This window comes from Apus apus, chromosome 21, assembly GCF_020740795.1.
Source record: "Apus apus isolate bApuApu2 chromosome 21, bApuApu2.pri.cur, whole genome shotgun sequence".
NCBI classification, from domain to species: Eukaryota; Metazoa; Chordata; class Aves; order Apodiformes; family Apodidae; genus Apus; species Apus apus.
Window position 1 is genome coordinate 6,535,969 of NC_067302.1, and position 24,223 is coordinate 6,560,191.

General features: G+C 44.8%; 1 protein-coding gene across 2 annotated transcripts in view; it reads left to right on the forward strand.

The window, feature by feature from the left end:
- Nucleotides 1-1,028: 1,028 nt before the first annotated feature.
- Nucleotides 1,029-24,223, forward strand: part of LOC127393212 (protein argonaute-3) — a 29,569-nt gene continuing 6,374 nt past the window's right edge. For both annotated transcript variants that reach the window (XM_051638104.1, XM_051638105.1), the window contains exons 1-17: nt 1,029-1,211; nt 8,869-9,040; nt 11,938-12,058; nt 12,574-12,782; nt 13,933-14,069; nt 16,573-16,707; nt 18,860-18,947; nt 19,091-19,238; nt 19,523-19,642; nt 20,043-20,165; nt 20,346-20,479; nt 20,924-21,108; nt 21,282-21,441; nt 22,168-22,258; nt 22,555-22,749; nt 23,107-23,241; nt 23,881-23,982. In XM_051638104.1, the coding sequence (XP_051494064.1) occupies nt 1,193-1,211; nt 8,869-9,040; nt 11,938-12,058; nt 12,574-12,782; nt 13,933-14,069; nt 16,573-16,707; nt 18,860-18,947; nt 19,091-19,238; nt 19,523-19,642; nt 20,043-20,165; nt 20,346-20,479; nt 20,924-21,108; nt 21,282-21,441; nt 22,168-22,258; nt 22,555-22,749; nt 23,107-23,241; nt 23,881-23,982 (2,274 nt within the window). In that variant the 5' untranslated portion in view covers nt 1,029-1,192. The remainder of the gene's footprint in view (nt 1,212-8,868; nt 9,041-11,937; nt 12,059-12,573; nt 12,783-13,932; nt 14,070-16,572; nt 16,708-18,859; nt 18,948-19,090; nt 19,239-19,522; nt 19,643-20,042; nt 20,166-20,345; nt 20,480-20,923; nt 21,109-21,281; nt 21,442-22,167; nt 22,259-22,554; nt 22,750-23,106; nt 23,242-23,880; nt 23,983-24,223) is intronic.

Sequence of the window (24,223 nt, forward strand, 5' to 3'; positions counted from 1 at the left end):
CCTCCTCCCCTGTATCTGCTCCATCGTGGTGATCACATTTCCCCTTCCCTTTCAGGATTTCAGTCCAGCAAATGCTCTAGAGGTTTACTTCTAATTTGCATGGGTTTAGAATCCTTACTGTGCCTGATAACTTCAACTTAACCATTTTAGAAGACTAACGTAGCTGGCAGTCTGCAGTGTGGTCATTCTTAACAACCCATCTGGATTCTGAATCCCAGTCTCCTTTTCTGCTGCCCCAAAGTTCCAGTTCTTCTGATGAGTGCCCTTCTCACCGCAGCAAAGGTGACACGATTTCTTCCCAGCAAGCAGCCGGCTCAGACCTGCCGGCACAGGTCTCAATATCCTGTTCTTAACCAAAAAAAAAATGACGTTTCAGGGGAAGAGAGAACGGAGCGAGGGGCTGCCCAGCCCGGCCCAGCGCTGGGCCAGGTGCAGCTGCCTTACCTGCCCCATGCTTGGCTCATTCCACCCTCTGCTTGTTCGGTGACAGTTTGTGCTCCGAGTCTGTGACACGCTGGTACTAAACGCCACCGAAAACGCTGCCAACACCTGAGACAAGGGCAGAGGATGCTCTGAATTGGTGCTGATCCGGTGATGCGCGGTCTGTGCTCATCAGCGCCAGGGACGTGAGGTTCTCCTGCAACTGGAGCTTCAAGCAGAGGCCCTGATGCCCGCGCTGCCGGTGACGGGAACGCCGAGGGATGATGCGCGTGTCGGGGGTTTCGCTCAGTTCTGTGCGCGTGTCAGGTGCCCTCGCACCGCTCCCGGGAGGCGCTGTCCGGTGTCCGGTGCCCCGTGTCCCGGTGCCCCGCGCCCCGCGCCCCGCCCGCCCCGCCGGGCTCGCGCCGCTCCCGCGCTGTTGCCGGGCAACGCCTCGTGCTCGTGCCCCCGCCGCGCGCGCCCCCGGCCCCGCCCGGCCCCGCCGCGCGCGCCCCCGGAAGCTCCGCCCCCGGAAGAGGGCGCGCGGCCCGGCGCGCGGGGGCGGGGCTTCCGGCGGTTGGGGCGCGCGCGGCGGGGCAGAGCGGCAGCGCGAGCCGGGGCGGCCACGCAACTTCCGGCGGGGGCTCCGGTCGCCGCCGCCGCCCGAGGGGACGGGCCGGGCCGGGAGCGGCCCGGGGGGAGCGGGCGGGCCGCGCCCGGCGCAGCGCAGCGGCGGAGCCCGCAGCCCCAGCGGCTGCGCCCAGCTCCATGAATGGAAATCGGCAGCGCAGGTGAGCGCGGCGGCGGCGGGGCGGGCGGAGCGGGGCCGGGGCCTGCAGCCCGGGCCGGCCGCGCCTCCGCCCTCCGGTTCCCGCAGGGAGCGGCCTGGCCCGACGGGCAGGAGCGGGGCCGGGCCCGGTGGGTTCTGCCGGGGGGCCGGGCGGGGCGCGGGGGGGGGCCTGGAGAACCGCTCCGGTCCCGCTCCGGTGACCGGGCGAGCCGGGCGCCGCGCCCCGCTCCGCTGCCCGTGACCCTGGGCCGGAGATCGGAGAGAATTCGTTTCTTGCGTTTCGTGAGCGGGTTTCCCGGCCGCGGCCGCTTGCGTAACCGGTGCCTGCGGCGGCGGCGCCGGGATCCCGGCCGGCCCGGTGGGGCGGGGGGCGGGCCCGGGCAGCCCCTCCCGCCCCGCACGGAGCCGCCGCCGCCGGTCCCCGCGCCCTGGCATGTGAGGGTGGATCCCGGTGCCCCGGGGCCCTGCGCGGCAGCCGAGCCCAGACCGAGAGGGATTCGCCTCGGTCCTTTGATCCTTCCAGAAGGGAAACGCGCCTGGTGTCCATGACCTGTTTTGGGAGCGGAGGAGGAACCTCTGCTTCAGCTGATCGAAAGAATTTCTCTTCAGGTCTGACAGGAAAGTGGAAGGAGAGTCCGGGTTCGGGCAGGGTTCGGTTCCTGCCCGAGCTGGGCGCGAAGGGAAGGTCCGGGCGCCCTTCCTGGCGCTGCGGGGGGCGGGGGTGTCCGCGCAGAGCTTGAGCTTTCGTCTCTTCACCTGCAGATACTTCTGTAACTGAAACAGAGATTTAAGTTAGTGATGGGTTTGGCTGGAAAAACTTGTTGCCTAAGGAATGTCCTTCCTTAATGGGGTGGGGTTGGAAGATGCTGGGTTTTAGCAGTTGGGTGGGATTCAGGTGCTGTGCCCATGGTCTGTGTGTGTTACGTGCACTTCAATTGCAGCCTGGTGCAGTTCTGGGTGTCTTATGATAAAAAATAGGTTTGCAAGAACAGCGTGTGAACACTTCAGGTTTTGTTTGTGGTGAGTTTACGTCTTTCTAGGATGTAACGTTAAATTTCAGCAAGACGAGCCATTAGGCAGAGCTCCTTGGGGGCTCAGCCCCCCAGGTGCTCAGTTCAGGTTGGTGGGTGTTTCCTACCACCTCTTGGGTAATGAGGGAGCATTAAGTTCCTCATTAACATTCCGTGTCTCAGGGAACTGCTTGGCCATCAGGCACTAGTGCTGGTACAGGAGGGTAACAAACCATCCGTGGTGAAGCAAATAGGGGTTGGAGTTCTGTCATAAAAGGAAGAAGGACATTGAGGCACTGTTCCTTTTCTGTGTTTGAGGGAAAAATAAGGGACAGAAGAAGCAGAGTCTCCAGCATTAAGTGGGGAAACAAAGTTATGGCTGTGAGTATACCTGGAGTAAAGGATGGAAGTGTATGTCAGGACGTTTTAGGTGAAGTTATGGTGAAATCAAGTAAACTGAGAAACAGCAATACAGTGCTCCTTGTTATAAGGTGAAGGAAAGTAAAAGCAGCTCTTGGGTAATGGATTGAATTCGGTGTTATGCATCACACTTCCACCAGGAGAGTGTCAGGTGAACTTCCAACAGGTGCATTAAACCAGGAGGAGCTGAGGATGCTCTGTGGTTTAACTGAGTGAAGTCAGAGTGCTGTGTATGTCTTCATTCACATTTCATAAATTGTCCTTCAGAGTTCACTGCTTTTTGTGTTAAGTGTCAAATGGGGCTGTCTGGGCTCTGGTATGTTTTGACTGAAGTCCTTACAGACATCTTTAATCTTTTCTTTGCTTGTCTGTACAAACTTTGGGCAGATAAGATTCTGAGAATTTGCTTTTCTTGTTCTCTGTTGAGAGGAGTGATTTGGGAGGACCATTACAAGTCACATTTTTGTGGGTGGGGTAGAGGAGGGGAAGGGGAATGAATCATAAGTGCCCTCAAAAGTTACTCTGCTCCAGGACACGTGGGATGGGAGTTACAGTGGGACTTTTCCTCTGGGGTTGCAGTGGAAGCTGTTTGACTCACAGTGTGAACTTTACAAATTGCTTCATCCTTGCAGCTTTATTTCTGTAGCCATGGAGGTGTTGAGGTATTTCCTGAGCTGATTTCCAGTAGAAAAGCAAAGCAGTGATGAGGCCACACAGCTGAGGAGCCTTTCAGTGCCCCTGGTGTGTGTTCAGACACCACCTGGATCCAGGCACAGGCTCCTGCTCTGTCCAGCTCCAGTGATTCCTGCACCTGGGCTTTGCAACTTCACTGGATGGTCTGAACATCCAGCTGATAGTCCTGGGACCTGCAGGGAGTTTGGAGTGAGAAGTCACAGTGAGCAGGACTCCCCAAGTGATCAGAGACCTTGAAGCAATTTTTCTCCCTCATTAGATGAGATTTTTTAAGTGGCTCTCATGCAAAGCACTTGCCTCTTAATTAAAGAAAATGCTGCACTTGGCTGTGAGTCAGTTTTGTTCTTGATATTCTTCATAGTTTCTCATTTATTTTTTTTTTGGTGCTCTAGTGCAGTTTTCTGAAAAGATGGATGTTCATCATTAATTTATTGCTTTTGATTTTGTTCACGCATTTGTTAGCATGTCACGTTAGTTTTAGCATTATGTTTAAAGAACTTTTGTTTAGTAACTGCTTTAAACTGTTTTATTTTGCAGGGGCTTTCTGACAGCTTGGTTCTAAACTGAGTAACATGGCTGTGTCTCAGATCTTGCTGCTCTGCTCATAGGCATTTTTCAGACAGTAAATTGGAAAAAGGGGAATTGCTTGTATCTTAACTTTGAAACCTGAATAGCAGCAGCTGGACAGCAGGGTTTGCTCTCTCCATAGCAGTAGTTCAGAGTTAGTGTGAGGGAGGAATGGTGTAGTTTTCAAAATAGTAAATAAATAAAATAAAATACATTGAAAATAAAAATTACTGCATTAAGAATTACATATTTTAATATAAAGTTTTGGGGTTTTTTAGCATAAGTGCAAGTACTTGTTGGTAGAGGTTCCTTTTGGTGGCAGAAAGTGGTGTCTTGTGTGGTTTGCCTTCCTGGTGTTGGTCTGTGGAAATACCTGCAAGGAAAAAGTGTCTGTGGGGCTTGTCAGGTTCTGTTCTCCTGGAGTTCTTGGGCATTCACTTCACAGTGTGTGCATAAGCTGCTTTTTTGAGCTTAAAGTTCTTCATTAATAGATTTTTTTGTAATGGGTCAGAAGCATTTATTATCTTGCAGATGTTTCCCAAACACTTCACTGGGTTTTCTGTAGATTTGTTAGGCTAGAAGAACTCAGCACACTAGTATTTACTTGTGCATTTGGCTGTCACTGTGCATGGCATCAAAATGTTGCCTTCTGATGAGTTTTAACATGACTTATCTGAAACCTTACAAAATGCCAACAAAAAGAAACCAAACAACATCAAACCAAACCCCACCAGCCTAAATTGGAGTAGGAATGCTTAGAAAACGTGGATTGCATTACTCATAAATAATGTAATGCCACCCAGCAAGGCTGCTGCTGCAGAAATGAGGCAATTCATGATTTCTGGCAGAAGGAAGGAGCTTGATTGTGGAAACCAAAATTTGAATATCATCTTCCCTACCTTTTTTTTTTTTTTTTTTTTTTTAAATCTAGAATTAACTCATTTTTCAGTAGTGATAGAGTTTTCTTGGAGCTCCACAGGCTGGGCCTCTGTGTCCTGGGGCCCTCTGAAAGGGAATGGTTTCTATCCTCCCCCTCCATGGAGAGCTTGTGCCTGAGGACAGGATCTGTCTGCTGTGACTGAGCCAGAGTTAAAATATTTTACCTGTTAAGTTCTCCCTCATGTTTAACACTGTCCAGTCACCCATTCAGTTAGAGATTTAGAACTGTTTTATAAACAAAAATAAAACTATTAAGTAATCATTTGTTAATAGTTTTTGGTTCCATAAAGCTGAAGCCCACAGTAGGAAAGGGGATAATTCTTTGCTGGAAGCTCGATCCTGGTGCCTCGTTCTGTAGGGGAAGGATCATGTGAGAAAATCTGTATTTTCTCTTAGCACCTCACTAGAAATCAGTGCTTTGCTTCATGCTGTAGAGCTGTATTCCATGCCAAAAACTGGAATTGTCTGTAAAATGGTTTGTTGAAGGTATGTGCAGGTTTCTGTGCTCTTTCTGTTCAGGCTTTATTCCGCTCAGGGCTCGGTTGGTTGCTAGGTAGATCCAAGCCTGGCTCTGGATGCCCGCCAGCTGTGGGCTGCACTGCTGCCTGCATTGCCATAGAAATTACAGTCCATTTTGCTTGTGTTTAATCTTATTAGAATGCCTCTAATTCCACAGAATAAAAGGTTCTGATTCAGGGCTCATTTAAACCATTAACATAAACAATACACTTACTCAATTTTAGGAAATTTCTTTTTTAACATTTGGAAATGTGAGTGAGCTCTCTAAAAGTGACAGTTCCTTTTCCATCTCCTTGGGGTTTTGTTGAAATACTGGATTAAGTATCAGCAAAGCACTTTAAAATATCTTCACCTCCCATCAACGAGCCACATGGTTGTGGGACACAGGTTATTGATGTGTGGTGCAGCCTGTGCAGCCAGCACAGGTCACAGGCCAGGGCTGGAGCAGTAATGTCTTGTATGTCCCTGGGGGATATAATGGGGTAAATCCCATGAAACACAACAGGTATTGGAGACACTTGCTGTAAAGGTGGCAGTGATGGCTGGGAGCAAAATGTAGTCCTTGGGGGCTGCTGGGAAATGGAGGAGTTGGAACTTACCTGGTTTGATACTAGACTCTTTTGCAGGGACATGGCTCTGTTGCTCCTGCTTATTGAGCATCCACTTGTGAGGAAAGTGTCTTCCAAACATTGCTGAAAGATGTTAATAAATAACCACTTCCACAAATGCTATGATCAGTAATTTATAAATGGATACAACTTAAAGTCCTGAAGAGAATTTTTTCCTGCTTTGTGCTATTCCTGATTTAATGCAGTTAAATATTTCCTCTGCAGCTTTTTCCTGTATGTTTTCCAATGAGCAACTGTACATTCAGGAGCTTCATGATACTCAGTGGTGAATCTTGTATCTCCTTGAAATGTAATGTAAAAGCTTTCCAAGAATCTGGCTGAAGCATCAGTTTTAGTTCCTGCCTGTGTGTTCATTGTTCTCTTATAAAGCAGTGACTGCCAACGCTGGGGACTTTCCTTATCTGGTTTTATGAACTGGCTGCTGTCCTGGCATGCTGAACACATTTGTTTTATGGTGTTTCTTGGATTTGTTAGAAGCACATTAAGTATATGTATCTATCTTGAGCTATAATGACAGAGCACTAATAGTTTCTTAAACACGAAGAAGATTCTCCTTGTAAATGTCTCCTGTGGGCAGCTGCAGAGTGCAGAGCTGCTCCTCTCCTGGGGGCTCCTCCGTGGCTGCGGGGCCAGGCCCTGCTTTTGCAAAGGTTTTAAAACCGCAAGGACTTTGTTTTAGCAGTGGTTAAATAACATGAAGGAATCAGTCTGCCAGTCACAGCCATTCTGGGCTATTTAGGATAATACTACTGGTATTTTTGGTTGGTGTGTTTCCATTCTCCTGACACAGGACTCAGGCATGAGGCTGAGGGAGTCACGGGTAGGATCCAGCAGCAGGAGCTGCCCCTGGAGCTCCTCGCTTGGTACTGATAGTTTATTGGGGTTTGAGTCACAGGTTTGCAGCCAGTGACACAGACGCTCACAACGTGAGATCTGGCAATGGAGTGTATGTTGGAAGCAGGGTATTGTGAGTGGGTGGGAGTGTATTTGGACAGTGACAGCAGAACCGGGTGCTGACCCACACATTTTTAGGTTGTCCAAGGGAGCGTGTGTATCAAATGAGATAGTGGCAAGAGCAGCTTCCTGAGTGCTGTGTAGCTCTGCACTTACTCATTTGTTGGTCACTTAATTCCTCTGTGCCAAAATCTGAGTTCTGACTTCCTCCAGGATGAGCTGTCTCCTGGGGGGCTGTGCATCATGGTTCAGCTGAAAAAGCCTTTGTCCCACAAGGGGTGTTCACTTGGGTGGTGCCCCCTGCTTGCAGGGAGTGGAGCCTGGAGCCCTGCTGGCCCTGGACAAGGCCTTTCCTTGCTGACCCTGCCCTGTATCACTCACTGAAGATAATGCCTGTTTCAGGTTTGTGCCCCTGTGCAGCTGATCACTGGGATTCTGTTAATCCAAGCAAAGGGGTCAATACCAGGACAGCATTCCCAGAAAGGGGTTTAACTCTTCTCCAATAGCTGAGTGCTCAGTTAAAAAGTTCAACTTAGTGCAGCTTGACAGATTTCAGCCATACTGTATTTCCCTGCTCCAAGGCACTTCACTTAAACTTCATGAAGATTGTCTTCACACTGACTCCTCCTTCTGTGCTTATGGATTTTAGCAACTGATTTTACATGATTTTAAAAAACAGGGTGGGGGAAGACAGGGCAGACCAGACCAGATCAGGAATCTTTTAACCTTCTCTTTATTTGAGCGCTTTTGCTGGCATTTCCTACAGATACCAGCTAAATATAAACCCTGGCATGTCTTTATAATATTAAAATAAGCTATTGAGTCATTTATGTCACTCAAATGTTTAGTAGTAGCTTTTTGCATATGCTTATATTCTGAAAATATATCTAGAGTAAATTGTAGAGCTGCTCTTACTTGTATGACAGTATTAAAGGGAAGAAAAAGCAGAAGAGGACAGATGCTTAGAACAAGTTTTGCATAAACATGGTCTGTGAGGGTGTTTTAAATGATGCTTGTTTGATGTTTTTGTTTTGCCTCATGGCTCAAAGCCAAGCCCACTCAGAAGTTTTTGGTAGGTTTCTGGGTAGAGCCAGACAAACAAATGTTACAGTGGAACTTCACTTTGAGGTTCACCTATTCTCAGTACACAGTTTCCTTCAAGATAATGTGATTTTTTAATATTTTTTTTTTCCAGGAATGGTGGAGATCAATCAGAAGGCAAATAAGACATTTTTACCAGCCCTTGACATTTTATCTTTTCTCTGAAAATGAGTGGGCTGGAATTGTGGTCTGCGTCACTGTGTAGGAGTAGGGGGGAGAACTTTTAACTAACTTAATCAAATGCTCTGTAAATCATGACATTTGTACCATGAGTAACTTTTTAAAACTCAGGCTACAAAGCTTGTTGGTTTTGTTGTTGTTTCTTGACTGGGCAGAGATATTTTGAAGTGGAAATACCAGCAGAAATTCTTGAAAGTTGCCTGTCTTTATTACTGTGTTTGGTTCTGTGAGGCATGAGTCACCCAGGTCTTGAACTGAGGGTTCTCATTTAAATGATGCAAAGTAAATTAAAGATACAACCAGGTGAGGCTGTAACAGACTGTAACATACATTACTAGACGTATGTTTTTAGTTAACTTTCAAAATACCCAGCTCTTACTGCAGTTGTTGGTTGTTTCTCTGAGCAGCTGTGGGTATTCATCTCTAATATACAGGTGATCGGGTGTCCTGGGATTTAGATCAGGAAGTTGCCTTGGACTGAAAAAAGGAGTGCATTAGGAAGTCTCGGTGGGAGACAAGTATGTGTACCTGCAAATGCAAGAAGCCTTGCATGGTTTTTAAGCTGCTGAAGTACAGCAGGTACCTTTGCAGCACAGCTGGTCTGTTGTGCTCAGCTCCTAACCTGTGACATGTCTTTCTTTGGCAGGACCCGTCGGGGCGCAGCCCCTGCTCATGGTGCCCAGACGTCCTGGCTATGGCACCATGGGCAAACCCATTAAACTGCTGGCCAACTGCTTCCAAGTTGAAATCCCAAAGATTGATGTCTACCTCTATGAGGTGGATATCAAACCAGATAAGTGTCCTCGGAGGGTGAACAGGTAAGAAGGTGAAATTTGTCTTGTAAATGATACCAATACTGACATTTTTAAGCAACGGAGAGACCTACTGAAGTAAATACAGTCTCTATGGACTTAAAATCTGTGTACTTAAAAACATTGTTATGGAGACCTGTGGGCAAGTTCTCACAACCATTTGTGAGGTGGGTACAGAGGCTCTTCAGCCTGGCTGTGCCCTGATGCTGTGAAGTGGGTCAGACCTTGGTGGCCATAGCACTTGGATTAGGTTTAGCTATTTGTGATTCTTTATTGTTAGTTCTTTCCATAACTGTGGGAGGAACTACAAATGCTTGTAAATGGGGAATTTGAAATAAGTTGCTTTCAAATAGCAACTATATTTTGTTTAAAAGAAAAAAAAAATCCCTTTCATGGTCCTGTTTGTAGGACAATTCCAAGTGTGCTTCCAAAACCAAAATGGGTGTTTCTCACAGCTTGTTTTACTTGGTTGTGCTTCAGATAAATGCTGTGTCTTCAGTTGATGTGGAGAGAGGCAAAAGCATTTGGTTTGAGTTTTTAAAGTAACTCTGTGTGAAATGATCAATATTTGCTTACCTAACCAGTAACAGTTTCCTGAAGAGTCTCTGCAACAGAGACAACTTCTTATACCTTTTGTGAGTCTGAGTATCTAACTACTGCTTTTGGCTTTGGTCAGGTCCTGTGAGGGCTGGTTGTTCCCCAGAAGTGCTTTTTATAGACTGGAGTTAATTTTAAGTGCTTTTTGAGGCTTCTCATTCATAAATGTAGTTGATGTAGTATAGGTGTGGTTCAGATGCGGTGTAACTTTGTCCAGAGGTTGTCAAGGTTCTGCTCTGCCAGCACAGACACTGTTTTGCTTTTCCTTTCTGTGTTAGCAACTGGTAAAAGCAATGTCTGGTTTTTGTCAAGATAAAGGGAGAAGACTAATTGAACACAGCAAACCAAACGAGTTGCTTTAATAGTCAAATACTTTCAAATCAAGGACTAAATTAGTTTTCAGATTTGAGAGCAAATAGAGTATGTAAATTATGAGTCCTAATATAAGATGTTGTTTAAAATCTGAAAGCTGAGGGTAAATCTCACATGCATATTGTATCTTTCAAAGTAGGGAACTGTGAAATTGGTTATTTAAAAATACTACTGCTTTACCAACCTTAATGTGTGTAAAAAATGTGGCAGATGTTACATTAAAAACTGCATGAGCTTGTATAAATGAGCCCAATAAAAGGATATATTATGCCGAATAAATAAATTTGACTAGCATGCTGTGGATTATGCAGAGAAGAATGGCTTTCATTAGGCTAAATTGAACTTAGTGTACTGAAATACCTGCTTTGAAGAATTTCCCTTAGAAATGTGTTTTTCCCTCTCTTGCATGCTGTGACAATTCTTGCTAAGAAGTTGGTGGATTTGCACAGACTCAGCTCTTCTGAAATAGTTTCTGACTTAACACCCTGTCTGCACGCTTGTATTTGGGATAAGCAGGGTTAGTTCCTGAATATGTGCTGTTTTGTTTTTAAATTCCCCTGCACCTTGGTTATCCTGTGGCTGTAGGGAGGCTTTAGAACCTCGAGTGTGTTCAGTTTCCCACGTGTGGCATGTGCTGCAGGTGTGAGGTGAGCAGCAGGGCTGTGGCAGCCAGCTCCAGCGAGGAGCTGTGTTGTACAGAGCCTCTTGCCTTCTCCCTAAACCTTTCTCATGACTTTCCTGCCCTTCTTGTGTCCCAAGTGATGTGTCAACAACCTGGCACTTGTGCAAATGGGGTTTTTGCATGCTTACCCATGCACAGTGTTGGAAGGGAGCAGGGCACCTGTGCAGAGGGGATCTCAGAGAAGATGGGCTCATGCAGGAGCACTGCTGAGTGCTAAGTAGGTGTTTTGAACATGCTGAAGTATGTGGATGTGCTTTTAGCCAGTGAAGAGGTTTGGGGTCAGAGTTTACTAACAAAGAACTGTGAAATGGAGAATTTCTCTTCCCTTTCCCCAAGGGAGAGGTGAAAGTGCTGCTACTAATCTTGCTTGAAGAGGAAGTCAATGTTTATCATCTTCCTGAAGTACTTTAGGTTAATATTGCCTGGTCAGGAAATGGTGAACTCGTGAGCTGCTGCTTTGCAAGGATGCTCATTTGCATGTGCTTAAGAAGAAAAGTGTGTAATTTTTGTAGAATAAAGGAATGATAATGTATCAGGTAAGATACAGCTTTTGTGCCACTGAAACACAAAGAATCCCCAAAGAATTCAGAGCCTGAAGACATCTTTCAGTTGGGGATATTGCAAAAAACTCTATGGAATTGATACTTACACTGCTTGTATCAATAAGCTCTTTTTTATATAAGATGAAACTTTTATGGTGTTTTTTCAAGTGTGATTTTAGTGCTTATAACAGGTGACTATTTTTTTTAATTGCTATCAACTTAAAATAAAGAGAATGTACAATTGTGTGGAGCTTTGATCAGGCTTTTACTTGATTTTGTTATAGAAAACTCAGATTATTGAGGACTTCAAGCTAAGACTTTTGATTAGCATACCTAATTCCTATATACAATGTAGGCAGAATTCAAAACTCCTGTCCATGGAACCAGCTTGTGGGTTTCCTCTGAGTTCAGTGTCCTTGCTTTGTGTCGTAAAGGTTATACAAAGGTCTCAGTCATTTCTGGAACTTTCCGTACCAATATTTTCCAGTGTTTGAGCATTTGGATTGATTCTGATTTTATTCTGTAGTGTTTATCTGTTATTTCAGTTGAAGTATGTGAAGCACCTTATTCTAGTGTCAGTGGGAGGTCTGTAATTCACTTGAATAATACGTTTGTTGAAACTACTTCAGCAAAACACGGGGTATGTGGGAGCCTGTTCCAGGCTGATACTTCTTTGGAAACATCTTCAATGTAAATATCAACTTTTCTAGGGAGGTGGTGGATTCAATGGTGCAGCATTTTAAAGTGACAATATTTGGGGACCGTAGACCAGTTTATGATGGGAAAAGAAGCCTCTATACAGCCAATCCGCTTCCTGTGGCCACTACTGGGGTAAGAACTGCAGAAAAAAATGGTATTTGTAACAGTTTCTTGGGAAAGAAAAAGAAACAAACGCAACTTCTAATACTGCTGAAAGTTCATACAGTATCTATATTGGAATGGAATCCTGCGAGTGTGTTTTCTGCAAATTCCCATGTCTGTAAATGCACATGTGACAGGTGCACCAGAATCTCCCCTAGGATTTAGTAGCCTTTTTCTACAGCAAAATCTGTTAAGTACCAGGCTGTAAGACATTACCTTACAGTGAGGTGCTATTAAATAATCTAACCACGCTTTCTCTGGAATGAAGCATTTTCTAATTCAAGAGGAAATGTTACATGATCCTCTTCTGCTTAGTGAGGACCCAGTTCTCTTTATTTTGTGCATTTAATGATGTATTTTTATCAAATGTGTTGTGTCCTAAATAGCTGAGTTCTTGAGTCTCTGGCCCAGTTATGAGAAGGAGTGGAAACTCAAGGCTACCAGATTAAACCCCTCAGCTGCTTTTTTTTTCCTTCCCTACCCAGGTGGATTTGGATGTGACATTACCAGGAGAAGGTGGAAAAGATCGTCCCTTCAAAGTGTCAATAAAGTTTGTTTCTCGGGTGAGCTGGCACTTGCTGCATGAAGTTTTGACAGGAAGAACCTTGCCTGAGCCTCTGGAACTAGACAAACCTATCAGCACTAACCCTGTTCATGCTGTCGATGTGGTGCTACGACACCTCCCCTCCATGAAGTAGGTTCACTGTCTTCCTGCAGTCTGTCTTAACCTGAAGTATCCCCACTGGGAGACCTTCATCCCTGTTTGTCCACAGGTGAAAAGAAAAACGGATCCTTCCCCTTCTGCAGAGCAGCTGGTTAGCTGAATTGAGGAGACTGGAGCTAATTGTGTTTCTGTAGACTTTTAAACTCCAGAGCAGGTGGTGTATTTGAAAAGATCAAGAACAGGAGAGACTTACAGGCCTTAACTGAACTGCTGGGAGATCACAGCATGCTGCAGCTCTGCTTTCATGTCTTCTGCTCAAGTTGAGCTGAACATCTCACACTTGATGGTAGTGACTGTCTGGAAGCATGAGGCATCTTAATTCATTGGTAGACCCATCAATGGTGTGTGTTTCTTGTGTTTTAAATACACAGCTGGGACTAGAGACCTGGCCTAGCAAAGTCTGTTACTCTGTCTCAGAACCCTGAAATGTTAGAGAAGGCCAAATTAATTTTGCCTTATTTGGTCAATTAAAGTTACTTTTGAAGTTTGCTTGATGGCTCTGGACAGCCAGCTGGCTTTGCACTGCTGGTTTGCATTGGGTGTATCTCACGCAAAAAAAATGACTTGTGGTTTTCTGGCAGCCAGTGTTGCTCAGCTACCCGGGATCCTAAGGAAACAGGAAAGATGGTAACATCTGTGCTAAGGTCTGTGCATTACAGATGTGAAGAGGTGTGGAGGTTCCTGAGCAGCTGCCTTCAGCCTGAGAGAGGAACTTACCTGGTTCTTTGTTTCCACTATAGATACTCCCTTCTCTCAGTGTACATTGGATTCAAATGCAAACATGCAAAATGGTATTTAAGGGTCAGTTGCAGTGTATGCAGTGCTGTTGTACAGAGTCTGCTGTGATAGAGACTATAGGTTTTTGAAGACAGATGAGAAAGGGTAAGATAACTTAGTTCTTGATTTGTTGTGAAAACAAAGTGGTTGTGCATTGCTAAAACTGGTAAATGTTCTGTTTAAATTTAAAAACACGCAGTGGGAATGGCAGCATTCAGTGTTTTGTTTACATTTGTTTCTAGGCACAGATTCCTGGTGCACGAAATTGAAAAAATAATAATGCTGTGAGTTACAGAGTTCTTGGAAAGCAAGAGCATAAAGGTGTGTGTGTCTGTCTCACCAGGTATACCCCTGTGGGCCGCTCCTTTTTCTCAGCTCCAGAAGGCTATGATCACCCCTTGGGGGGGGGTAGGGAGGTCTGGTTTGGATTCCATCAGTCTGTTCGGCCTGCCATGTGGAAGATGATGCTCAATATTGATGGTAAGTTGTGATTCGGGGTTAAGAATAAAGATAATAACAAAGCTCTAAGAATAAAAGCAACATTGCCGTTCTTTCATTTTGTTGTCAGCTGCTTGAGTTTGTGGTACCATATTTCTGTGTGACCATAACTTTGGGTGCTGTTAGTGCAGAGGGATTCAGTAACCAGAAGCCATCTTGTGCACTCATGTTTTAATTCATATTATAAGTCATAAAGAGTTGAAGTAGCTTGGGGTATTTTTTCTCAGAATCAGAAAACCGTCAAACTCAGATTGTGTTATAGACAAGGGGATTTCACCTGGAAAATACTTGTCTCATTGCTGAGTTTGAAGATTTAGTAATTGCCTCATGTAATATATGTATGAAACACAGCACTGACTGTCAAGTCAGCCCAGTGCAGAAGGTCTGATGATAACAGAAGTGAGGTGGTAACAACGAGGTGGGTGTCAGCATGCACTGCCTTCCTGTTCAGCCCGTTCAGACCAGACTTATTTGGCAAAGGTTACCTAGAAATCCCAGTCTTCTGCATTCGTTGTATCAGTGTTTGGGCAGAAATTTACCTGCCATATTAAAAGCAATCCTACATAGGAAGGAAAAGCCCAGCATAGCTTGTTTTCCTACGGAATTTCCGTCCTGGTACGTCCATGATAACATAGGCAGTGAGATGGATTCAGCTGTCTGGAGTAGGTGGTGTTCAACGCTTCCAAGAAAACTCTAAAATCACGAACGCTTTCATGAATAGGGCTAATTGAGATGGGCTTTCTTATGCAAAGTCAGACCTGCCTTGCACCACTTGATTAACTCCCAGATGGGCGCATCCGAGATCAACCCGTGCGTGTCAGGCTCCCTGGTTCTGTGGCACTTCAAGCCTATTTAGTTGTCAACCCCCTATTGAAAAATGCCAGTGTTGGAGATGCAGGTGCTGCTGAAACTTTTCTCTGATTCACATTATGTTCTCACTGTCTGTTTGAAATGCTTTATAAAACCATGGTAAATTGTCCTCTTTGCACTAGGTTAATAATTCTAAGTCAGGTTGTGCTTAGCATCTGTCTTGGAGCTTAATAAGATGTTGCAGCTGATGCTGAGCTTGTGCAATGAAAATTTGTGTGTTCTGGATTACCTGAATTGTGGATGATACTCATGTGACTTCAGATGGGTTTGTTCTTGTAAAATTGCCTTTCAGGCAGCAGCTGTGGTGTAGCTGTTGTTTGAAAAATAAATATAAAAATCTTCCCTGTCTGAGAAATTGCCAGTACTAGTGTCTGTATGGTAGGTCCTGAGGTAGTTATAGTTTGGGTAGGGCAAAAGCATTAATTGACACCAGTTGATGGTGTACTGTGCTGGGACTTTCTGTGAAGCGGGTTTTCCTTAGCAGCATTAGAAGGCTCAGCAGGAACTCTTGTGGTAGAAATTTGTCAGGAGAAACTTCAGAGCTTTGTACGCTGCAGGTTATGGGACAGTCACTTCATGTTGTGGTTTGAGGCTTGATTGCATTCTAGTTCTTCACCTCATTCGAAAGTTGCTACAAAGTCTGTTTCTCCCTGTGTTGGGGTGTGTTGCTGAGGGAGTGGGAGGACACCAGGGTGGGAGCTGCCAGAGTTCATTCAGGAACCGGCATCCGGAGGGGGGCCCAGTCAGTGCGTCACCTTGAGCTGGCAGGCTGCTGAAGTGACACACGTCTGGGGAATGTTTCCTGGTGTTAGCAGTGATGGGCAGGGTTTGGTACATGAGATCTGGAAAACTCATAAAGTGCTTGTCAAGTGTTTCTTTTCTGTCGTGTAGTTTTCAGTGTATGGAGTAGTTTGCTTGAGTTTGAGCTGTATCTAGTGCCACCTCACCTTTCTTACTGAAAGGTACTGATTTGATTGCTTATAACTTTGTCAAGCAGATTGTTTATGGCCTGTCTTTCCTGGAGTGAGTCAACTGTCCTGTTTAAAAAACAGTGTATTGTCACTTAATGAGATTGTGTCATTAGTATGCAGGGAGGGAAAGAGATGTTGGTAGATCAAGGATTGCATGCACCACTACGCTAACATTTGTGTAGAGACAACACAGCACAGTGCTCATGGTACCAAATATTGTTTCAGTAATTGATCATAATGTATAATTGACAACATTATATTACATAGTGAATAATCTTAGCTTTTCATGTTCAAAAAATCTTCAGTAGAGAGATGTTAATAATGTCTCTGCTTGCAGCGCCACACAGAGTTGAAACAGAATGTCTCCTGGGGACACTGCAGCTCTCTAGAAATAAATGTTATCTGGGGAAAAACCCTTTCAAAACCCTGAAATGCAAAGCAGTTGCAGGATGACTGTGCTGGGCTCTATGCTGGCTTTTGCATACTTAGTTGTTTCCAGGCTTGCTAATTTGCTTTTAAAAATGTGCTGCATGACATTTGCTTGAGGGTTATGTGGAATTTGAAGAAGCAGTTATTTATCTACTGCTTCACACCATTCTGACTTGGTTTGGTTTTTTTGACACTTAATATTTTTCCCTTTTTAGTTTCTGCCACTGCCTTCTACAAAGCACAACCTGTAATTCAGTTTATGTGTGAAGTTCTTGACATTCATAATATTGATGAACAACCAAGACCTCTGACTGATTCTCATCGGGTAAAATTCACCAAAGAGATAAAGGGTGAGTAGAAATGTCTGTTCTGTCCCAGATGACACGAGCTAATTCTAAGAGGCTCATTTTAACTGGAGATCTCCTGGTTAAGGTGTATCAGAAGGGCCCTGGAACTGCCAGGGGAGTTGCAGTTGGCCCTGCTTGTAGTTCTAGTCCTGCATGAAACAGTGCAGCTCTACAGAAATGAAAGATGAAAAATGAGGTGTGTTCCCAGGGCTGTGTAAGGAGGGAAAGAGAAAGTGTGGTGTTTATTGCCTGGGCAGAGGTGAGTGGCTGTCACCTGGCTGGGTGGCTGGCCTGGAGCGGGGCTGTGCTGTGGTTCTCCTGCTGCTCAAGTGCTGAGGCAGAGTGCAAATGGATTGCAAAGCTGACATCATGGATTCTTGGGAAGCCTGCTGTTGTAGGGACCTCTAGTAACTGATTGCCTTATGGAAAAACAAGCACTGCCTGCTAACCTGCAACTGAAGGCCAAATTCCATTCCAAATGAATTGCATAAGCTGCTGGTTTGAGTGGTTTCTCTCCATATATGCTGCTTTGGTTTGCATTTTCTCCTATCTTCTCATTCCAGTGTAATTTGCAGAGAGAGAAGCCTTGAAAGAGCTCATCTCTTCAAAGTTCTGCTCTTAAACACTGGTGTTACATGATGCAAGATTAGACTCTACTGAAATGCTGGGCAGGAAAAGTGAATTCCAGCTATAATCATAAACCAATGTGTGCATAGAATAGACATTGGGGGGGAAAAATAATTACTTTGTGGTAATTCTAACATGTCTCCTTTTTGCATCTGCTTGTCTGTCTTTGTTCTGGAAGACTGGTAACTGGAGAATGAGAAGCTGCATCTGCTTGATCTTGGATGCCACACTTTGCTACCATAGTCAGACAATATTGAAGGGTTACCTTTGCTGTCAATATTTATTTTTGCTACTATAGTATCTGGGAACTGCAGGCAAGATGTTGTGATCATCTACAGTGAAACAAACCCTGCATTAAGGAACTGGCAGTCAGCAGCTCTGTGGGAGGGCAGTGCCTCTGGTGTCACAGCACATTAATGACAAGGCAGTGAACGGGCTCCAGGTGTCTCTGTGGTCACAGCCCTCTTCTGCTGTGCCCCAGTGCTTCATGGTTTCTTTTTGTATTTTCTCCTAATGTTCTACCAGGGCACTATTTGCAGTTATGCCATCCTCCAAGTAATACTGATGTTAGTGGTGCAATTACTGTTGTCAGGAGTCTATGAAGCACAGTTGCTCCTTCTCTGGAATGTCTTGTGTCCCTGGAAAACCAAACATGGTGTCTGCAGTCTGGTACCTGGGGACCTGATTTGATGTGGGATGTTGAGTTTGTGGTCCACAAGCCTCAAGAGGACAAGTCATCCAGCTGCTTTCTCCAGAGCCTTTTGTAGTGGGCTGGAGGTTGAATCTTTTGGGCAGCAAGGCTGTTTTCACGACTGCCTTCTCTTCTGTGGGGCAAGGGAAAGACATAACTGTGCTGATAGTGTGCAGCCCTTGGGTGATAAGCCCAGTTCTTCAGCAGCTGTTGAGTCTGCTCCATGCACAGCACAGGCAGGGTGAGCACAGTTGACAGAAATAGACACAAAAAGCTTCTTGAGCTGCTCTCCTTGCTGTCATTACTGTGGAGAGGGGCAGGTCTGGTGAGGCTGTGGTGTTTGGCTGGGTGCTTTAGCCTTGATCTTCAGCTGCTCAAAATCTAAAGTTAAACTTGGTCAGTGAAATTAAAGAAAATTACAGGCTGAATGAGGATACAAAGTTGGGAGAAAAAATGAGCAATAGGGTAGAAATCTAGTTTTGCCCATTTAATGTCAGTTACACTGGAACTGCTGGTGTTGGAGGAGTGCAGCACTGGGAATGAGAACAGAGTGGTGGAAGCAGCCTGTGTCTGAGATTAGTCACATGCCTGTGAAATGAAACTGCTACAAGAAATCCAGATGACATTGAAAATTAAATATTATACACTATGATTTGTTTTTGAGGATAATACCCGATTAGTCAAATCAAATGATAATGTAAAAATGTTGAGAGAATAATGATTTCTTATGTTCTGCTGTTTGTTGGATTAGAACATGTTCTATTATGAGGACCCTTGTGTCTCCTGTGCAAAATTTTGTGTAGTTGTGACATGAGGGTTTTTGGTACCTTTGTGCAGGTCTAAAGGTAGAAGTGACTCACTGTGGAACGATGAGAAGGAAATACCGTGTGTGTAACGTGACCAGGCGGCCAGCGAGTCATCAAACGTAAGATGCTTTTTGTCAGCATAAAATGTGTGATAACTTAACACTGAATGTGCAACAGCACCTAATATTTCGTTAATTTGAGGGTTACTGATACTTGCCAACTAAGATTTCTGTACATCTTATTCAAATGCATGTCCTTTCAGGTTTCCTTTGCAGTTAGAAAATGGCCAGACTGTGGAGAGAACAGTAGCACAGTATTTCAGAGAGAAATACAACCTCCAGCTGAAGTACCCTCATCTTCCTTGCCTACAAGTGGGACAAGAACAGAAACACACCTACCTGCCTTTAGAAGTAATGAACTTGTTCTGATAAATCAGCTTGTCACTGGTGGGCTGTATTGTTTTGCAAAGCATTAAGTGCACTTTGCAACACAAGCGTGTTTGCTTATTTACATGCTTGGTGTTATTTTATCTCATGAAAGACTGTCTACATTTTAAGTGCTTTAAAGTTTAGAACTATGAGAGAGAATATGCAGTTGCTTAAGCAGGCTGGGGGTGTGTTTTGCAGTGACAGCACTGTGCTGTGTACTGCTGAGTGCTCCCATTGTGTGCTGATGCTTCTCGTTTCCCTTGAAGGTCTGTAACATTGTAGCTGGCCAGCGGTGCATCAAGAAGCTAACGGACAATCAGACATCAACTATGATAAAGGCCACAGCAAGATCTGCTCCAGATAGGCAAGAGGAGATAAGCAGATTGGTTAGTTCTTTAATTTCAGTTAATGGTGATACTTCTCACTCAGTGACACTGGATTAGACCACTTCAATGTGAAAACTTTGTATGTGACTAGCTGAGTCTTGTCAGCCCTTTCTTCTAACCCCTTAATTTAATAGGCTTTTGCTGTTTTTTAAAATAGGTTTTATTTAGCTTGCAATAATAGTACGAGCCCAGCACTCAGAAATACGGAACAAGAGTAAAGGAACAAAAAAGTCTCATCAAGTGTATCTCATTATATCCATTGTTTTCACTGGGCATAGGTTGGTTGGCTTGAGCCATTAAATCAGCCTTTTTCAACGGCGAGGGGAATTGCAGGACACTTCAGCATTCCTGTTAGTCTTTTGTTTGTTATATGAATGATCATGAGATGCTCTTCTTCCAGGTGAGAAGTGCAAATTACGACACGGATCCGTTTGTTCAAGAGTTCCAGTTCAAGGTCCGGGATGAGATGGCCCACGTGACGGGGCGGGTGCTGCCGGCTCCCATGCTGCAGTACGGCGGGCGGGTGAGCCTTTGGCTTCTTCTTCTGTTTCTCCTCAGACTAGTGCTTTCCTGAGCTGGTGCAGTCTGTTCACTGTGCAATACTGAGATCAGTGTGAATGGTAAACTTCTTGTTACCTGGAGGCTGTAAAATAGCAGAGGCTTTTTCTCCTGCTTCAATTTTGGTGTTTTTCTGTCTCCGCAGAATCGAACGGTGGCGACCCCGAGCCACGGGGTGTGGGATATGAGAGGGAAGCAGTTTCACACTGGTGTTGAGATCAAAATGTGGGCTATAGCTTGCTTTGCAACACAGAGACAATGCAGAGAAGAAATACTGAAGTAAGGCATGTCATGGTTCAGGCTTTGGACTGTTCTCTTAATGAAGCCATCTTAGTGGAAACCTGAGTGTTTACCTGGCTTTAATCATCTAAGGTGTCAGGGGGAGAGCCCAAACTGTTTTCTTCCCTTGCTGGAAGTCAAAACCCTGACCTGGTTTACACCATGGGGTTTTGGTCCTGTGACATTGCTGCTTGATGTGTAGTCCCTTCTGGTGTCCCATTCTGGTGAATGAAGCACTAAAGGCATCTAAACTTTTTCCCCTCCTTTCTGGCCTATGATGTTTCAAAGCTGTGCAGCTTCCACATAATGAACAGGTTTTAACTGCTGCTTTACAAGCTATTTGGCATTGTCTTCATTTGAGTAACAGAGTTGTTCTGTCCTCTTCTGCTTTGGTAGTTGTGTGCTGTTGCTACTGCAAAAATTCAAAAACCTTCTCATCTCCAGGGGTTTCACGGACCAGCTGCGCAAGATCTCCAAGGACGCGGGGATGCCCATCCAGGGCCAGCCCTGCTTCTGCAAGTACGCCCAGGGGGCAGACAGTGTGGAGCCCATGTTCCGACACCTCAAGAACACCTATTCAGGGCTTCAGCTCATCATTGTCATCCTGCCAGGGAAAACACCCGTGTATGGTGAGGGAATACCTGTCTGTACCTGTCTGTTCACACGTTGTGCTGATAAATCTGTTCAAAAGTCATTTCGCAGCATGTGTGCATTGACCTTATTGCTACTTAAGCTGAGATGAAAATGTTCCATTGGCAATAGCCATCATTTAAAATGTTGTATCCTAAAATTTGCTTCTCAGCGGAGGTGAAGCGTGTGGGAGATACACTGCTGGGAATGGCCACACAGTGTGTGCAAGTCAAGAACGTCATTAAAACATCACCACAGACCCTGTCAAATCTGTGCCTGAAGATCAATGTTAAACTGGGAGGAATCAACAACATCCTTGTACCTCATCAACGGTAAGAACCTGGTTGTGTGTGGTTTGTGTGTGGCTGTTCTCTGCTCTGTGTCCTGCAATTGCTTTGATGCCAGAAGGTTTGAGAAGCCCAACCCACGTGTGCACCTATCTTTCTCATGTGGATCATTCTGGAGAAGCACAACTCTTTCGGTCCTGAAGACTAGAAATTCAGTTTGACTCTAACCTTTGCTAGAGTGTCTCTTCTTTGAGTGGAAATGTGCATAATGTGAGGTAGCAATCCAGAAAAACTTCTGTCTTAAGAATTCTATCTAGAGACTTCCTGAGAGCTTGGAATCAAAAGTTGGGAGACTATCCTGCTGCTTAAATTCTAGAAACCAGGATAATGTGGGTGCTCCTGCACCAAGCCATTTGTTGCATGGCTGGTGCAATACCAAAGGGGTGCTTGGTTGACCCCCAAGCACCAGTGTCATCCCACTGTAGGATGGTGGTTTCTGTAAGGAGCTGTCTGTGCTGTCAGGTGTAGCTCTGTGGCTTTTCTCCACTAGGAACTCGCCACAGTTAAGTAGCAGGATTTTCTGTCCTGTGGTGCTTTCAAAGTTCACATCTTATGCACAAAGATTTCATTGTTTAGGGTTGGCCAGAGTACCTGATAAGAAGGTCTCTCTGTGCAGCTTAGCTGAAACAGAAACAAAACCCCATGTTGAGCAATAACCTTGTGCCAGCTGTTCAGCTACAAGTGTGACTTAGCACTTTTTTCTTTTTGAAGACCTTCTGTGTTCCAGCAGCCAGTGATCTTTTTGGGAGCTGATGTCACTCACCCTCCTGCTGGAGATGGAAAGAAGCCTTCCATAGCTGCTGTAAGTTTTATTAAACCAGCACTGGTTTTTCATCTTGGGTAAATGTTAATTATAGTCCAGGAGTTACATTTTCTATTCTATGACAGATATCTTTCAGGGCTTATGCCAGTTGTTTGTATACATTTCTGATTACATTAAAACCCATATTTTCAAAATAAAACCACTGCTCTATACTTTAGACCGTTTTCTTAACATTTGTACTTCAAAATTTCTTTGCTTGGCTTTTTTTGCTGTTTTAATTTTTTGTGTATGTGTGTTGATCTTGAAGCTTTTACCCATGTCATATTCCCCTGCAGGTTGTAGGTAGTATGGATGCCCACCCGAGCCGGTACTGTGCCACGGTGAGAGTGCAGCGGCCGCGGCAGGAGATCATCCAGGACCTGGCCTCCATGGTGAGGGAGCTGCTCATCCAGTTCTACAAGTCCACACGGTTCAAGCCCACACGCATCATCTTCTATAGGGATGGGGTCTCTGAAGGGCAATTTCGACAGGTTGGTTCCTTTGTGGGTTTCCTGAAGGGCTGTGTTACTACCTGATAACTCCAGTTCTCATATTTCAGTAGCTCTACAGTTTGAGTTGCTTCCATTTGCACCAAGATGACACAAAATAATTGAGAGTTTTAAGGAGAGAATTTCTTAAGCGTGTTGAGTAAGAAGAGTTGCAACTTCTTTCCTGTTTGGGAAGGAGTAGTCTTAGAACTTGGGAAACAATATATTTCTAAGTACTTCCTAAGATTGCTAATTGTGTGGTAAAGTTGCACTCAGTGTGAACTACAAACCGTTTTTAGATGTTGGGTGCAGAGTGCAAGGGAAGGAAAACTAAACTCTCCTGTTCTTGTGCCTTTGCAGGTTTTGTATTACGAGCTGCTGGCCATTCGAGAAGCCTGCATCAGTTTGGAGAAGGATTACCAGCCTGGAATAACCTACATTGTGGTGCAGAAACGACATCATACACGATTGTTCTGTGCTGATAGAACAGAAAGGGTAATCCTGGCCCTCCCTCCTAGTAACCTAATGGGAAAAGCTTCTTATGCTCCTGGAGAAAATATTAAGATGGCCTTCTCTGTCTGTCAGATTGGCTTTGCATTCAGGGAAGAGGTTGAATTGATAAGCACAAAATGTGGCCCCAAATTGAAAAGTCATTGACCTTAAGGGTGTTCAAAATACCCAACAGTTGCCATCAGGCTTTGTCACATTTGTCACACACCAATAGTGTTTGTCAGACACCTGCAGCTACTAGTGATGGACCTAACTAGGAGCAGATCTACAGCAATTTAATAAAAAACCCCCACAAATAAAACCCCTAAACTTTTCTGTTCTTCTGAGTGTGTTGATGCAGACTCAAGCTGACAAATACAAATCTCAGAGAGACAGAGCTGCACACACATTTATATTTAAAGTCCCAAAGTGCTGTAGGTGTAGTGTTCTGTGGTGAGATGGTAGAGCCATGCAGTGTCCCTGCCAAACATCCCTGACTGCTGTAGTGCTGTGTTCCAGGCAGCACTGAGGCAGCTCTTTCACTGAAACCTTGCATGTGTTTAATAGAAACTTGTATTTTTAATTACAACTGAGATGTTACAGTTGAGTTGGTGGCTGCAGTTGTTAACAGAACCTTTTCCCTAGGTTGGACGCAGTGGCAATATTCCAGCTGGAACAACTGTGGATACAGACATTACACATCCCTATGAGTTTGATTTTTACCTCTGTAGCCATGCTGGAATACAGGTATGATTGCTTCTTTGTAAGTAAATGTGAATATACAACATGGTTTTTTTCTCCCTTTTGTGACACTTGTGTTTACAAAGTTAATTAGTGGGAAAGTGTCACTGAGCTCAGTTTTATCTGAGATGTCACATTATTGTGGGACTAATAGTCTTATTTGCTTGAGAGCTGGTCTCTGCTGCACCTTTTAACACTTGTATTGATAGTAAGTGATACTTCTTAAAGTTTATTTTTAAAAGGTCAC